Raw genomic sequence first — 18,144 nt, 5'->3', positions numbered from 1 at the left:
TGGGAAGTACCGTAATCTCAGTCTGGAAATTGGACATGGTTGACTTTAAAAGGCATCTTTGAAATGAGATTGATTAGTCATATGAAAGGTGAAATAATAAGCTTTCAGATGGTATAAACATTTTTATAGGTTGTTAGGGAAAAAATGGAATTAATGACGTGAGAAGATAAAAATTCAAGTTTTTTTTATGCTTTTTTTGATGAAAATGATTGTTTTCAATAAATAATTTTTATACTTTTTGCGCATTGGCTTTTAAATTGCCTATTTTTTTTGTAAGCTTTTAAAATAAAAAAAATTAATATAATGAGAAAATAAAAAAGGTATTTTTTTTTTTTAGCTTTTTCTTGTAAATTATGATTGTTTGAAAAAAGTAAACGCTTCAATTGACTCATTTTAAACAAAAGCACACAACCTGTTTTCTGACGACGTTATCACGTAAAATCATCGTCCGTAAACCGGCCTTACAGACAACCTCTTTTTTTCATTTGTCAATTCAAAATAAAATTAAATAAACAAATCAAGTTTGTCAATTTTATTTTTCTATGAGTTAAAATTTATATACAAACTATCACTTTTGCAATTAATTTTTTTTTTTCAAAATGCCACTTTGAAATATTATTGAATTAATTTAAATCAGAAAAACAAATCATAGCCAAAATAGCAAACATATTACCAATCATTTAGGTATCAGTATTCAACCATTCTGTTAAATTTACAATGAATATAAACTTCCTACTCGCATCTCGAATTTGAAGCTTTACAAGTTAGTTTTGAATGATCCTAACAGCTTCCTAATTTTCTTCAAAAAAAAAACAATTTCCAACAAAAAAAAAACAACAAACTCTTTTTTAAATAACTGCCACTGTAGGCTTCCACTACGCCACTCATTTACATATTCATTCTTAACAACAACAAGAAATCCAAAAAAAAAAAACCCAAAACACTTCCCACATGCAGTGCATGTCTGTTCGATATTATGACCAAACTTGCATCCTTTTGCCACTTCAATCGACCGAAATAAGTAAAAAAACAACAGCAAAACAACTTCAACAAAAATATTCTTTGCTAAACAAAAATGAATCCCAACAAAGAAAAAAATAATAATAATCTAAAAACAATATCAAAACATGAATTGGCAACCAATCGAATTCTTACAACTTCAGTAGAAGTTGCAGTTAAAGCCGAAAACTGAAACCTTATATCCGCGCCCCAATATGAGATGACCAGAAATCGTGTCTCGCGGTCGCGCATCATGCAGAGGCCGCAGTCGGACAAAACGCGGTCATAATTTACATGATGCATTCATGGAAACCACATTATCACCAAGAGAGTAGAGTGCCAGTGGCCAATGGCATTGGCAATCGGCGGCGGCGGCAGCAGCGATGCAATCGACATCAGGAGACTCTTCTGCATCGAACTGGGACTCTCTAGAAACGGTGCGGTCACTGGACACAGTGGACCGTGATGCCCCCATGATGATGTCGTTGTCATCATCGTCGTCCTCATTGCTGTTCTTGTTGTTGTGCGTTGCCGCCAGCCGCTGCTTGGCGATGATTACCAGCCAGCGCAGCACCCGATTTAAGGAATCGTTATGAAAGCTGAAATTATTAATCCAATGATCGAGCAAATGGAGACCGACTTTGTTGTTTTGGCCTGATCAACATGCGGCCATGTCAAGACACCGCCGGATATATTGTTTTAGTTGAGATCGCATATATATGGGGAGAGCGGTACAGGGGCATATATTGCAGACGAAGTTGCAGAGACGCCAGACGACATAAAACAGAAGAAACTAAAAAAAAAAAGAAACATCGCCCTTGTGCACACAGGCGCACCAACATGGCCGAAACAATAATAACTTCTTGGCCAAGACGTCCCAATCCTACGGGTATTTTGTAGCTGGTGTACAGAGGAGACTTGGGGACTTTTATATGTAGATTTGGGATTTGTGTGATTTCGCTTATTTATGTAATACGTGAACTTCAGGGAATCTGACTTACTCTCGCGCGCTTATGGGAACCGCGTGAGATGTTTGGGTGCCGCGCTTTGAATATATTCTGGTATCTTCTGTTGGGACACGGTCATTCGGATTGGGAGACATAATAACGCAAAATCCATTTACACTGAAACGAAAACATTGCTAATATATCAGTGAATTTCCTGTTGTATAGGGGCATAATATGGCTTTGGTGTTATTGGCGCATACAAGAATTGGCAACTTGCAGCAGAGGACTTTAGGCTTGAGGCTTTTCTAAATTGACACGTGATGATTTTATAACCAATTACCTGATTGGATTTGGTTGTTAAAATGTATAGTTGGATATCGATGTGAGTGCAGTTTTTAGTTTGTATATGATGCGAGGATGTGAAGAATTTATTAAAGTTCTGTTTGGCTCATACAACTTGCTGTATGCAAGGTGAAAGGGAATTCCATTTTTTAATATTTGCTATGTTATATCTGTTACGAGGTACCATGTTAGTTGACAAGCTATTGCTTAAAATATTATTTGCCTAATTCAACTCTTTCAGCTGTTTCGAACTGTTTATAGAATAAGGCGGTAACCCTAGCACGTTTCAATTAGTTCAGCAATATATTGTAAAATTTAAGCAACCTTATAGAGAGCTAAGGGAATGAAGGAATAGATAAAAGACAAGGCAACAAGTGAAAGTGATAAGGCAAGTGAAAACGTTGAGTTAAAAAACGATAATTTGAGGTGAGAAGTTTTAGCTCAGACCAAACAATTTTTATTTAGAAATCACAATACTTTGTATCAACTATAACTGCATTCATTTCTTAATTTCGCTAAAGCAAATGGTCATTCGAACTGTCACGAAACGAAAAAACTTGGCACTGTCCTTTTAAAGGATTTTTAAGGAGAGCAATTCGTTGTTCAAATTTTGAAATAGCTTTGATTTGCTTTGCTTTGCTTTGCTTTTCTTAAACGAATTTAAAAATGTATACCGAATATAAAACTGCAGAATATTCAGCGTCATAACAACTTTGAATAGGTACAAAGTGTGATAAGTTTTATGATATAAATTGCGAGCGTTAGCGAGTAGGTGTAAAAAAAATAAAATGCACAACTGGGTCGCACGTACTTGCTCTTGTAGTTCAAAGTATCGTTATCTTAAATATCTTTTGGAAATTTAAGGTTTTGTGTAGTATCGAGAAAAAAAACTAAACATTTTTTTTTTAAACTTAAAAAAATTTCAAAAGCTTTTTAAAATTTTTTTTTACATTTGACACTTCAAAATGATATCTATATATTTTGAATAAAATTGACTTATGCTTTGATGAAATATATGAACTTAAAAAAAGAGGTTGTCTGTAAAGCCGGATTACGGACGATGATTTTACGTGATAACGCCGTACGAAAACAGGTTGTGTGCTTTTAAAATGAGTCAATTGAAGCGTTTATTTATTTCAAACAATCATAATTTACAAGAAAAAGCTAAAAAAAAATACCTTTTTTATTTTCTCATTATATTAATATTTTTAATTTTAAAAGCTTACATAAAAAATTATGCAATTTAAAAGCCAAGTATTTATTCTTAAGAATAAAACCATTTTTAAATTTTCACAATGCGCAAAAAGTATAAAAATAATTTATTGAAAACAATCATTTTCATCAAAAAAAGCAAAAAAAACATGAATTTTTATCTTCTCACGTCATTAATTCCATTTTTTCCCCAACAACCTATAAACAATTTTATACCATCTTAAAGCTTATTGTCTTAGCTCAAAATATATACATATATCGATGAGGTCTATGAGACATCTACAAAAAGAGCTAGAATTTTTTGAATTCGATCAAATTTCAATTAAAAAAGCAAAGAAAACATTTATTTTTATGTTCTCAGAATATGGAATCAATTTTTTTGTTTGACATTTTATAAAAAATATATACCATGTGAAAGCTTATTATTTCACCTTTCATATGACGTATCAATCTCATTTCAAAGATGCCTACAAGAGAAGTTAGAATTTTTTAAAGTCAACCATGTCGAATTTCCAGACTGAGATTACGGTAGGTACTTCCCACACTGGTGGCTGTTCGGGGGGCAACAGATCTTTACTGGTGTGTTAAGTTTTCGCAAGTTTCTTGATTTAACATTGTGTAGCTTGTAGTTAGTGTACGTTATGTGTGATATAACAAATGAAAGGTAATTGTATCAGGATGCTCATTAAAGTTTAATAAAATTTCTATCTGCTCTTGGTCAAAAGTTATAACCTGTTGAATTCTAAAGTTTTATTTTACCGTTATCTCAAAATTGTATTTACGAAAATGACTGAAACTTCGCACACATATAGTCGTAGTCATGGTCTATCATTACTCCATATACTTTATTCCTGTTTCTATTAAAGACAAAAAGATATAAATAAAAAACGATGAAAATCGGTTAAAAACGGTCAAAAACGTGTGTTTTAAAAACTTGTTTCTTCCGTTATTCAGTCAAAACTCACTAAACGATTCCAAGTTGTTGCAAATGTATGCATAAGGCCATAAGTTTGAGATTTTTTGAACGCTCCAAAAAAGAAAGCTAAAAATAAAAAATTACCCAAAAAAAACCCTTAAAAAACAAGGTGTTTTTCAAAAATTCATATTTCGAAACGCAGAGTGTTGGAAAAAAATCTGTATCAGATGCCTAATTTTTTTTCCTTCATCTTTCACCTGGCATCTTTAGAATTGTCACAAAAAATTTCCTTTACCCAAAATCATCATTTTGTCATAGCCCCAACACGTGTACAACGTTCAAACAAAACGTTATAGCTTAGTTTCAATTTTTTTTTTTTAATTTTTTCTTAAATGCAGTTATTCTTAAATTAATCTCATCTATCAATAGCAAAAAAATCAATTCTCTACGACTTCGCGTTTAGATTTTAGCCCAAACTTCATCTTTCGGTTTTACCCCTGTTTAACCTATTAAATGACGGAATTTTTAAAAATCCTTGATTTGAATTAAGCTTTAGGTTATTATCTTTCAAATAAGCTATAGAAGATTTTTGTATCTCTAATAGTTTATTTTTAATTTTTAATTAAAATTTTTTGCGAAAGTGCGAGAGTGTAACGTTAGAAAATGGCGTCACTTTTTTGTGGTGGCTGCCATGGTTCATAGATTTATAAGACGTTATCACGTCAAAATTATGTCAATTTTTGAAAAACGGCAACGCCATATTTCCGTTCTCCGAATTTTTCGACAAAAACTAAAAACGCAGTCTTGTTAGAATCAATACGAGTATTACGTACACAAAATTTAATCGAAATCGTCACAGCCGTTTTCGATAAAATTGCAATACCTCGAAAACATTATATGGGAGATACCTATGTGTTAAAAAGGAGATATTAAAAAAATAAAAAAAATAGGTCTATTGAATTACTTAAAAATCATCTGTACCAAGTTTCAAGAAAATCCATACATCCGTTTAGGCCCTAGCTTGATGTACAGATGGACGCACAGACGCACATACGCACAGACCGACGCACAGTGGGGCAGCCCCATAGAGTGATGTGATATAAAGGTTATTTTTTAAACTAAAGCTTTGGGGAAAAAAGATCACGTGTTCTATATTTAACAGTAAAACTGATAAGATGGTCATATTTGTTTTGTTCAAAGTCTTTAATTTATTATTAGTCATGCGGTTGAAGTTGAGTGTTAAAGAGCAAAAGTTCAGTTTTAATAAGTGATAAAAAAGGTGTTCTTTTGTTTTTTGTTTAAAATCAAAAGTTTTTGGAAAAAAAAAATAAAATAAAAATGTCTCGCATAGACGAAGGTATGTAAATTACTATTCTTCTTTAAAAAAAATAAAAAAAAAATTCTTATATTAAAAAATTGAATCAGAAAATAATGAATTCTTAAAAAATCGTTTTTTAGTTTTTTCTCAAAATCTTCTGTTTAGGCAAATATTTAGCAGGTCTAAAAATGCAGAAATCATGATCAGTAAAAACTCTATTAGCCCGTATAAACACCTTTGCTAAATGTTTGCCTGAAATATTTTTTTTTAATTTTTGAAATCGGCTTTGAAGGAATTAAAGTGAAAAAAAAAAATTTTAAAAATAATTTCTATTTCGTAAAAATTAATGGTAGCCACTTTTTCTTACTTTTGTTATTGTTTTAAAAGAGATTAAGTTATTTTTGAATTTTATATGCGTCATTTAAACAAAAAAAATTGCTTTTATTTATGAAAAACAGTCCATAGTCTCTTTTTGCATAGTCTCTGATTGCAATAATGATTAAGTCACGAAGTTGGTTTCGTAAACATCATTTAGCAATATTTTTGAAACAAAAAACCGTTTAAAAATGTTTAAATACGAATTATTTCTTTTGTTTAAGTATTCGAAATGAAAACATAGTATAACCCCTGCTATTTATAGGAGTTTACAAATTACATAACTTTTTTTGCTTATTGAATATATGTGAAAATAAAAAGATACAATGGTATTTGAATTTTGTTTACATTACATTTATTTACATTTTTAATGTCGTTTTCGATTGGAATCACTCAAGGATTCACTCATTCTGAAATCCAATAAAACAGTTTGAATCGCTTGCACTCAATTCTGTTTTTTTGTGTTTGTGTTTGTTTTTCTTTGAAATTTAAAATGTCAAACATGGCATACGACTTGAAAAATAATTAATATTTAAAGAAAATTGTACCTACCCAAGTAACAATTTCAAACCTCGGTTACAAAATAACCAAAGTTATAAAATAACTGCAAATAACCGCGGTCAAAAAGCGGCTATAAACGGGTTGTTAAAAGTCTGTGGTTAATTTTAGGTTAGAAAAAAAACCCAGTATTTTCGAAGGTTTGTTTTGGGTTAAAATTATACGTAAAATAAACTTTTTAGTCATAAATTAGTTTAAAAAATTCCATTTTTAAACTAAGGAAATATTTTGGCTATTTATTTACTTTTATTAAACCCAGGTTACATTCTTGTTATTTTTTCAACCCAATTTTTTTGGTTAAATTATAACCTCAGTTTGAAGTTGGTTTTAAAATAACCAAATTTCTTCAAAAGTTTCGGAAAAGTATTTAAATAACTCGTTTTTGACACAAAGTCATAAATAAGTTTTTAAATAACTTCTAGTTTTGTGTTTTAAGGGTTAAAAAATAACCAAATTTTGGCTCCAAGTTTGAAGTAAGTATTTTAATAACTTTTTTTTTCGCACAAAAAGTTTTTTTTTAAGTTAGAATTTAACCAAATCTGATCCCAAAGTTTTAAGTAAGTATTTTAATAACTCTTTTTTTACCCAAAAAGTTATTTATAGGTTATAAATTAACCAAATTTTATCTATAGTTTGAAACGAGTTTTTAAACTACTCACTTTAAGATGGAAGTTGTTTATTGGTTTAAAATTAACCCATTATAGAACCTAAGTTTAAGGTGAGTTTCTAATTAACTTCTTTATTTTTGTCTTTTATGGGCTAAAAAATAACCAAATTTTCATTACAAGTTTCAAGTAAGTATTTAAATAACTCCTTTTTTACACAAAAAGCTATTTATAGACTAGAAATTAACCAAATTTGACCTTAAGTTTGAAACGAGATTTTAAATTACTGACTTTTTACCATTAAAGTTGTTTATTGGTTTAAAATTAACCCATTATAAATCTTAAGTTCAAGGTGAGTTTCTAATTAACTTCTTTATTTTTGTCTTTTATGGGCTAAAAAATAACCAAATTTTCATTACAAGTTTCAAGTAAGTATTTAAATAACTCCTTTTTTACGCAAAAAGCTATTTATAGACTAGAAATTAACCAAATTTGACCTTAAGTTTGAAACGAGATTTTAAATTACTGACTTTTTACAATGAAAGTTGTTTATTGGTTTAAAATTAATCCATTATAAATCCTAAGCTTAAAGTAAGATTTTAAATAACTACTATAAGTACGTATAAGTTTTTAATCAACTCGTTATTTACCTTTTAACAACCCTGGCAATTTTTCAACTAAGTTCCAACCCAATTTCAACTAACCAACAACTCTCCACACATACACATTCACCATACTCGAGCGTCGCGCGTCGCCCATCATATTTTTGTCTCTCATTTTTCTCAGATCTCTCAGTATTCTTTTGTGGCTGGTGGTAGCAAGTTATTGTGCGAGAAAGTTTTTGTGAAAAAATATAAATTAAATAAAAAAAAATATCTGTCTGTGAAAAATTATTAAGAGGTAAGTTATTTGTTTATAATTTATTTTAAATATTGTTATTTGTTTATAATTTATTTTAACCCTTTGCTTCCTAGTGGTTTCAGCATGATACCACCTATTAATTACTTTGTTAGTTTTTTTTACTACAAAATGGACTTTTCCTTTTGTACTCTCAGCTCAAAACATTCCTTATACAATGTTATTACTAGTACAATCATTATTTTTTTCATTTTAGTGTGTTGTTAGAAAATATCAAAACTTTTTTTCAAGATATTTGTATTTTTTTCCGGGAGCGAAGGGTTAAATATTAAATATTGTTTAATAAATAACTTCAGAGTATAAAAAATAACTTCTGAGTTTGAAAAATATCTTCTGAGTTTGGAAAATAACTTCTGAGTTTGAAAAATATCTTTTGAGTTTGGAAAATAACTTCTGAGTTTGAAAAATATCTTCTGAGTTTAGAAAATAACTTCTGAGTTTGAAAAATATCTTCTGAGTTTAGAAAATAACTTCTGAGTTTGAAAAATATCTTCTGAGTTTAGAAAATAACTTCTGAGTTTGAAAAATATCTTCTGAGTTTGGAAAATAACTTCTGAGTTTGAAAAATAACTTGAGAGTAGGCATACAGATAACTTAGCGCGTCTTTTCATTTGTCTTTCTCATTCCGCGTTATTATTCCAAGCTTGACTGTTGATAAAATCACTATAATAAAAATGTATTCTATCATTAAAAATAAAATTTGTAGTAGAACTACTTTTAAAAGAAAAGTTAAAAAAATAATATTAGAAATGCGTGAAAAAGAAAGAATTAAAAATCTTGAACAAGTTTTTCTTAGCAAGAGGTTATTTGAAGTGCAGCAACACCTTTCGGAAAATGAAATAAGTGCTAATTGTGAACAAGGTTTTTCTAACACGAAATTTGAAGAGTTGCAACACCTATCGAATATTATTTCTGAACATGAAAGTGACAGTGAAAATTCTGGAAACAATTGTGTCGCTGTCTCAACTAATTTTGAAGCTATTCCAGAAAATTTAAAAAAAAACTTAGTATTATGGGCTATTCAGCATAACATATCGAATATTTGCTTGCGTGATTTGCTTAACATTTTGCATAATTCTCATCCTTATTTGCCATTAGACCCTCGAACATTATTACAAACTCGCGTTTCCCTTGAGAAAATTTTTATCGAAGTTCCACCTGGTAGATACTGGCATTTCGGTTTGGTTCGCGCTCTTACTAAGGTTTTTGAAAGTGTTCAGACATGTCAAACAGTAATATTCTTGGACTTTAATATTGATGGGATTCCTGTTAGCAAAAGTTCAAAGGGCCAATTTTGGCCTATTTTGTGTTCACCAGATGGTTTTCGTGTGCCGCCGCTAGTAATAGGTGTTTACTACGGAATGGCAAAACCTTCAAGTGTTAATGAATTTCTGCGATTATTTCTTGAGGAGGCTGTTAACATTGATGATTTGAACATTGGTTCCAAAAAAATAAGTTTTAAAATCAGGAATTTCATCTGTGACGCCCCCGCTCGTTCTTATTTAAAAGGAATCAAAGGGCATAATGGTTATTTTGCTTGTGAAAGATGTAATGTAGAAGGGGATTATAATTACAAATCTCACCAAATGTGTTTTCCAAACCTATCAAAATCACTTCGCACGAATGATTCTTTCCGGGCTGGGATACACGAAGATCATCATACGCAACCATCTCCATTAGAAAAACTTCCAATAGATATTATTATGAATTTTCCTCTAGATTACATGCACTTGTTGTGCTTAGGTGTCATGAAAAAATTGTTGGTTACATGGATTAAGAATAGAACCCTTAAAACAAAATTCTCGGCAAAAAACATTGAGAGAATCTCTAAGACCTTAGTATCACTACGAAAATATGTTCCATGCGACTTCAATAGAACACCTCGTGGACTTGATGTGATAAGCTTTTGGAAGGCCACTGAATTTCGTATGTTTTTGTTGTACTTAGGTCCGGTTGTTTTGCAAAATGAAACTCATGAAGAAGTATATGCCAATTTTATGGAACTACACTGTGCTGTTTCAATATGTTTGAGTAAAAATAAACAAGTTTTTGTTGATGTCGCACAGAGTCTGTTCAAATCATTCATATATAACTTTTCTAGTATCTATGGAGCTGAAAACATAAGTTATAACGTTCACAATTTATATCATGTCGTAGATGATGTTAAATACCATGGACCTTTAGATAATATAAGTGCTTTCAAATATGAAAATCGTTTACAATATTTAAAACGTCGAATAAGATCTGGAAACAGACCCCTGGAACAAATTGCAAATAGGATTATCGAAGATTTTGAGAATGTAGATCTAATTGATGTAGATGAAAACAAAACTCCTATGCTTTATATGAAAGATAGGAATAAAATATGCAAAATTAAACACTGTGTTGGAATCTATAGAGCAATTCAGCTTCAACATTTTGTTTTGAAGTCGTCACTTGCAGATAGTTACTTCTTAACAAACTCAGAAGAAATTGTTAGAATGGAGTTTGCAACATATCGACATGGCATCCCAGTTATCTATGGTTCAAGCTTAAAACAAAAACAAAATTTTTACGAAAAACCGTTCTATTCTAAATTTTTAAGCGTTTATAAATCAAATGAAGAAGAAAATTTGCCTAATTTTTATAACATAGAAAATATTTCCTCTAAATTTTTCAAAATAACTTTACCAAACACTGAATCTGTTTTTTTTCCATTAGTACATTGTTAATCAAAATGTATTGTGTTGTGGAGACGCTCGAAGATGAAGGGAAGTTCGTGACGGCAGTTCCCAAAAATTGGGTCATCGATGGAACGAAGCTATTATGGCCAAAGTCCAAGAAAGATTCCATTTGCGGTCGGAAAAATTGCATCACAGCATCGGATGATTGGCAAAGCATAGCATGCAAATTAATATTTGATGACATCGGTAAGATACAAGTTTAACTACATCTTTTTTATTTTATTTTTATTAAGTTCACTTAGACCACTTTTCTCCAAGTAAAATTTTATTCGTATCTAAACTTAAAGCAGTTTATCCTGGGGGCCTATTTTTGACAGCTTAGTTACGTTAATTTTGATACACTTTAGGTCCCCTTTCATATACTTAAAGTAATCGCGGTTATGGCCTTTCAATATTTTTATATTTGAATAACGCTTCATAATATTCTACACAATGAGATTTATTACAGAAATTAAAGTTTTTTAGACCGGTCTTTCTTATATAAACACATTACATTGTCATCGAGTGCAATTCAGCATCAGCCAATTTGCAAAACAATATCGCAAATTTCGCGAAGAACAATGGCGCCTTAAAACACGACTAGCAGGTGTTTTTGCGAGCGGGTGCAATAGCAAAACTCACAGCAACCCTTTTTCTCTTCGTTCACGACAGCGTGCGTGAACGAAAAGGCGTCACGGCGCGGCGCCCACGACTACAATCGACATGTTGATCTTGTGTGATCGATACAAGAGCAATAAAACAATAAAACATCGACCTTTTTTCACTTCACTTCGTTGACAAAATCAATAAGTGTACTGTACAACAATAAAACAATAAAACCGCGACCTTTTTTTTACGTCGTCCAAGACAGCGCGCTTGAACAAAGCGCCACCCGCGACCGACGGTCGACTTGTTGTTCTTGTGTGTTCGATACAAGATCAATAAGTGTACAGCGATAAAACAATAAAACAGCGACCTTTTTTTCGCGAAGAACAATGGCGCCTTAAAAAAAAATTTTCGACCAGCAGGTGTTTTTGCGAGCGGGTGCAATAACAAAACTCACAGCAACCCTTTTTCGCTTCGTTCACGAGAGCGCGCGTGAACGAAAAGGCGCCACCTACAACATTTAAATATACATTTTTAAAAAGCTAGAAACTTAGTCATATTTGTAAAATTAAAATAAAGTTAATTGAATTAAGAGCTTTTGAAAGAATGGTATCTGAACTCAGATTTTTGAAAAAAAAAAATTATTGAAGAAATTTTAAGATGTCGTTTTTTAAACTTTTTCGTAATATAAAATGCATTTATTTTCAAATTTTTCTGACCACATTTATTACGATTTGAAATTATAAAAGAAAATGTCAATATGTATTACGGTTTATGAAAAAAATTAAAAAGTATTTCATTTTCGAAGAACTTTTTTTAATAGAAGTTTTGAAAAAAAATTTTACTTATTTGTTTTTTAAAGTTCAACATCTAAATATAAAGTCATTTTTTCTTCAGTCAATAGCCCTTATTGTTGAAAGTTAAATAGCAAAAATTTAAAGTTCTTATTTACCAAAGTCTTTGAGAAAATTAATTATTTCAAAGCAAAAATTCAGTTTTTATAAAAAAAACCCATTGAAATTGAAATTTTTTTCAAAAACTCTTGATTAAATTTAGTGGATTTAAATTTAGGAGATAAGAATGAGCTTCTGGCTTTTTAAAAATGTATTTTAAAATATTGTAGGTGTTGCCGTTGTTTTCAAAATATTTTTTTTGTGTTTAAAGTCAGATTATGAGAAAATTGCATTTATCTCTTAAACGATGGAAGATTGTCCCTTACTCCCTTATATTTTTTTTCCTTAAATAACCTAGAGAATCTTTTGCTATCATTTGTTTTATGAAATTTAAGAAAAAAAATGGTTGTGTTCAAAAAAAATTTAATTGTAATTTTAAAAAACAATACGGTAACATCGGCAATTTTTAATCTATAGACTTTAAAGCATTTTTAATTGCCTACGTTTGAAAAAAAATCGTCAAAATCTGAGCTGTTCGGCCGGTCTTAAGCCGCTTCACCTTTTGAACAAATATTTTCTTGTATCCCTTTCATGCCACTTATATTTACGACAAAACATGTATTTCCTTTTAAGGTTCCTGGGAGGAAGCAGTTCAGAAGGAAAAGGATGCCGAGTATTTGTCTTCTTCTGAAGAAAATACGGAAGAAGTGACCATCGACACCAATTCTTCGGAATACATGACAGATATGAACAAATTGATGTCAACTTTGATTCCTAATTCTGGTAAGTTTAAAATGTATAAACATGGGAACAAAGTTACTAATTTTGTCATACTTACTTCTCATTTTCAAGACGTTTCCTCGTTCACCCCCCCAAATGAAGATGTTACCATCACTAATGTCATTTCCGACTTATACACGTTTGAAGGTAAAAAATGTATTTTAGCACTAGTACAATTTTCAAAGTCGTTTTTAAACTCCAGCTTATCTTAGACTGGGGTTTATCCAATGTTATTTGAATAGGATAAACCCCAGTCCCTCTTAGTAACAGCTGAGATAGCATATTAGTTCTTTCACTAACCGTATTACTTTTTTTTGTATATTACTATAACTCTTATTTTTAATTGTTTATAGGCCCCAGCACCAGTACCCAATTCAAGGAACTGTCGTCCAAAATAGACGAAATTTTGGAAAGACAGCGTTCCACTGAGGTGAAGGTGCAGGCCATGCAAGGAATGCTGGAGGCATTCATGGCGAAGTCCGAAGTTTCGGTCAATTTGTTGGCGTCCAAAATTGCAAAAGAGAATGCAGAGGAAGTGGATGAGGAACTGCAACTGGATGAAATTTTCCCACTTACCTCTGTCCAACAAATTGAGGAAATCGAGGAAAAACTCCATCAAAATGCAGCATTCAAAAAAAAATTGGTAAGTACCAAAATATACGAAATATGCAATTTTCTCACAATCCGACTTCAAACACAAAAAAAATATTTATAAAACAACGGCAACACCTACAATATTTTAAAATACATTTTTACAAAGCCAGAAGCTTATCTTAAATTTAAATTCACTAAATTTAATTAAGAGTTTTTGAAAAAATGGTCCTCAAACTCAGAATTAAAAAAAAAATTTATTAAAAAAATTAAAAATGACTTTTTTCCAAACTTTTTCTAATAAATATTATCAGTTGAATTCCGAAGCAGAAAAGGTAATATATATCACACTTTTGAAAAAACAATTAAAAATAACTTCAATTTCAATTGGTTTTTTTTTTTGATAAAAACTGAATTTTTGCATCCAAATAATTAATTTTCTAAAAGACTTTGGTAAATAAGAACTTTAAATTTTTGCTATTTAACTTTCAACAGTAAGGGTTATTAAATAAATAAAAAATAATTTTATGTTTAGATGTTGAACTTTGAAAAAAAATAAGATACATTTTTTTTCAAAACTTTTATTAAAAAAAGTTCTTCGAAAATGAAATTCTTTTTAATTTTTTTCATAAACCGTAATACATATTGACATTTTCTTTTATAATTTCAAATCATAATAAATGCGGCCAAAAATATTTGAAAATAAATGCATTTTATATTACGAAAAAGTTTAAAAAACGACATCTTAAAACATATTTTTGTTTTCTTTCAGGTCCGTAAGTTGAGCTCCTATGGGGGGGCCAACGGAATGAAAACGATCCGCACTATTTGCAAGTGCATTTTTACGGATCCACTACTGGCAGAACATTCTTGGCTGGGGACTAATGCCAAAAAAAGTTTCAGCCAATACAAATTCCTGTATAAAACTATATTGGAAGCGGTCCGATCAAGGTACCCCACTTATAGTGAAGCTGAGGGTGCTTCATTTTTTAAAGGCTTTTTGAAGCAAGCCCCATTTCGAATGGGAAAACCGTCCACGTAAGTTAAAAAATAAAATTATAATCAACATTTAAGTTAACATTTTTCTCATTACAGAAATACCAGTTCCAACACCAGCTCCTCTGCCTCTGACGGGCAATCCACAACATAATTAAGTTAAGCTATTTTTTATTTTTAGTTTTAGTTTTACTTTTACTTTAAGTTTTAGTTTTAGTTTTACTTCATTAAATAATGTTTCACTAAACTTAAATTTCAGCGTTCTTATTTCAAATATTAAATTTTCAGCTGGGAAGAATCTTATGGTTTGCAGCATGTTGGTAAGCAAACATTTTATAGGTTTTTTAAAATCTGTAAATAACCGGTTATAAAAAAGCTGTGAAGTAACGTTTATTACAGGTTTTATAAGAACCTGTACGAAGTTATTTACAGGTTTTATAGAAACCTATAGGTAAGCGGTTATAAAAAAAACCGTCAAATAACGTTTGTTATAGGTTTTATAAAAACCTGTACAACGTTTATTACAGGTTTTAAAAAAACTGGAAGAAAACGGTTATAAAAAAAACCGTTAAATAACGTTTATTACAGGTTTTATAGAAACCTATAGGTAAGCGGTTATAAAAAAAACCGTCAAATAACGTTTGTTATAGGTTTTATAAAAACCTGTACAACGTTTATTACAGGTTTTAAAAAAAACGGGAAGAAAACGGTTATAAAAAAACCGTCAAATAACGTTTATTAGAGGTTTTATAAAAACCTATAGGTAAGAGGTTATAAAAAAAACCGTAAATTAACGTTTAATACAGGTTTTAAAAGAACTTGTTATATTACAGGTTTCAAAAAAACCTGTAATAACGTTAATTACAGGTTTTATAATAACCGTAGTAAAACGGTTATAAAAAAAACCGTCAAACAACTCAGTACAGGTTTTTTTTAAACTGTATAATAACGGTTTGTAAACGGTTATAAAATAGCCGTAAATGGTTTATTTCAAGTTTTTCTTTGACTAAAAATAAACAGTTATTTAATAACCGTGAAAATTAGGTTTTTAAAAACCCAGTATTTGTAGAAAAAAGTGGGTTTTTTAAAAACCCGATTTAGACGAAGTTAAAAAATAACTGACCATTTTCGGTTGTGGAGACGTTTCTGGAACGTCTTAAATACGTTTATTTAACGAGTTTAGTAACTTATCCGTTAAATAACCAGAGTAAATATCCGGTTTATTTTCCGCTTTCTAACCACAAAATGTTATTTGGGTAGTTTTTAACGAATTAATGTGAAATTCCTTTTGGAAAATATTTTAAAGGCATAATTTATTTGTTTGAAAATAAATTAACAAATTATTTGCAGAAAACAAAAAAAAAATTGAATGGAAAACAGAAAAAAACAATGATTGAGTTTTTCTTTGACATGTAAGTATAAATGTATTAGTGCTTCTTGATTCAATTCTGATTTGAAATCGAGAAGAGAATTTCTCTTTTGAGAAGCGTTCTGGCTGTCATTTTCATGCCAATAAAACGGTATCAGAAGGCTTCTGAATGCTTCCGGACGCTTCTGGGCGTCCAATCGAAAACGACATAAGAGTAATTTTTTGATATTTTGAAATATTTCTCAAAGTAAGTATTTAAAAAAAAACTATAAAACAGAAAGATTATAAAAAAAAGAGTGTGTGTACACATGTACACGCGACTGAAGTTATACTTCTCATTCAGTATATGTAAATGAATTTCATTTGATATTTTTAATTTCTATTATGAAGTAATTAATCCACACTTAGTTTTTTTTACATTTTTATCAAGTGAACAATAAATTAATTCTTTCATCCTCCTTGCGTCCATGTAGTTTTCAATTTATTCTGTGAAATTTACTCATGTTGTGCGGTTCAGAACGTACGTATATGTTTAACGAAAGTAAATAAATTGAGCATAAAATGTTCGATATGGTAATTTTATGAGAATTGTGTGTAGAAGTAGCAATATGGAACTTGCAGGGTTGCTACAAAGCTCAAAAGTTAGCTGAGCTCAGCTCACAGCTCAGCTCATATTTTGAGCTAGCTCACTTTTGAGCTATGTACCATAACTCCAGCTCATTTGAGTTGAGCTGAAAGTGAGCTGAGCTGATGGTTGAGCTGAGCTGATGGTTGAGCTGAGCTGTTGGGTGAGCTAAGGTAAAGTGAGCTGAGCTGAGCTGTGATAGGTGAGAGGATACATAGATTTTTATTTGGAAAATATAATGAAATATGAAGATATTTTAAACTTTTATAAAACACCATAGCTTAAGATGTTTGGTTCTAGTTATTAATGGAATTATTTTAACACATGGATATTTTTATAAATAAAACAGATAATTTTTCGTGATCTTTTTTCTTGGTTTTTTTAGTAGTAAATATATTTCTATTTTTTTAGTAAAATATTTCTTTTTTTATCATTAAAAAAAATTAAGGTACAATCCGGTTTTTCGACTTTTTTCAAAATTTCGAGAAAATCGCGTTTGAAAGTTGGGGTAAATTTTTTTTTCGAAAAATCCCCGAATCTTTGAACGCTCCTGGAAGCTAAACCGCTTGAGAGCAATTTTTGGGAGTGATGCCAAATGATAGCTTGTGTCATGAGCCTACGCTTTGCTCATTATCAGATTTTAAAAAAATCGCCTTCCATGTTAAACCGCCACATCGAGCCTATTTTTTCAGAATCGTGCCTATTTTTTTTTTTACTTTTAAGTTCTCCCGGTTTGAGAAAGCGTAGACCTACAGGGATGGGAGTTGTACCCAAATGTAGGTTAGAGTCCCCGCTACCTTTTGGCATCAAACAAATTTTTTTCATTTTCTTCAAAATTCCGCGATATAGGCGTTGGAAGTTGGGCGCGCGAAAAAACTTCTGAAAGCTGAACGCTTTGATCTTGAGACAGGGGAGTGGTGCTATATGAAAGCTTATATTCTCAGCTACCCGATAGTGGTATAATCCGGTTTTTCGATTTTTTTCAAAATTCCGAGAAAATCGCCTTTGAAAGTTGGGGTAAAATTTTTTTTCGAAAAATCCCTGAATCTTTGAACGCTCCTAGAAGCTAAACCGCTTGAGAGCAATTTTTGGGAGTGATGCCAAATGATAGCTTGTGTCATGGGCCTACGCTTTGCACATTGTCAGATTTTTAAAAAATCGCCTTTCATGTTAAACCGCCACATCATGCCTATTTTTTCAGAATCGTGCCTATTTTTTTTTACTTTTAAGTTCTCCCGGTTTGAGAACGCGTGGACCTACAGGGATGGGAGTTGGACCCAAATGTAGGTTAGAGTCCCCGCTACCTTTTGGCATCAAAAAATTTTTTTTCATTTTCTTCAAATTCCGAGATATAGGCGTTGGAAGTTGGGGGCGCTCACTTTCAGCTCAGCT

At 30.9% G+C, this 18,144-nt stretch overlaps 1 protein-coding gene across 2 annotated transcripts; it reads left to right on the top strand.

The window, feature by feature from the left end:
• Positions 1 to 10,906: 10,906 nt before the first annotated feature.
• On the top strand, positions 10,907 to 16,009 carry LOC129910205 (uncharacterized). Of its 2 annotated transcripts, XM_055987482.1 has the most exons (6): positions 10,907 to 11,099; positions 13,025 to 13,174; positions 13,244 to 13,318; positions 13,525 to 13,814; positions 14,535 to 14,800; positions 14,858 to 16,009. In XM_055987482.1, the coding sequence occupies exons 1-6, from the start codon at positions 10,907 to 10,909 to the stop codon at positions 14,910 to 14,912; spliced, it is 1,029 nt and encodes a 342-aa protein (XP_055843457.1). In that variant the 3' UTR covers positions 14,913 to 16,009. The 2 variants fall into 2 exon arrangements, with proteins under 2 accessions (XP_055843457.1, XP_055843456.1); XM_055987481.1 differs by having other exon boundaries at positions 13,025 to 13,318.
• Positions 16,010 to 18,144: the final 2,135 nt, after the last annotated feature.

Source organism: Episyrphus balteatus, chromosome 2 (genome assembly GCF_945859705.1).
Source record: "Episyrphus balteatus chromosome 2, idEpiBalt1.1, whole genome shotgun sequence".
NCBI lineage: Eukaryota > Metazoa > Arthropoda > Insecta > Diptera > Syrphidae > Episyrphus > Episyrphus balteatus.
This window is presented reverse-complemented; position numbering and strand designations above follow the sequence as displayed.

Coding starts and splice junctions, on each gene's coding strand:
- LOC129910205 (XM_055987481.1), top strand. CDS start 10,907: ATGTATTGTGTTGTGGAGACGCTCGAAGATGAAGGGAAGTTCGTGACG. Junction 13,319..13,524: donor CGACTTATACACGTTTGAAG/GTAAAAAATGTA, acceptor AATTGTTTATAG/GCCCCAGCACCAGTACCCAA. Junction 14,801..14,857: donor CGAATGGGAAAACCGTCCAC/GTAAGTTAAAAA, acceptor TTCTCATTACAG/AAATACCAGTTCCAACACCA.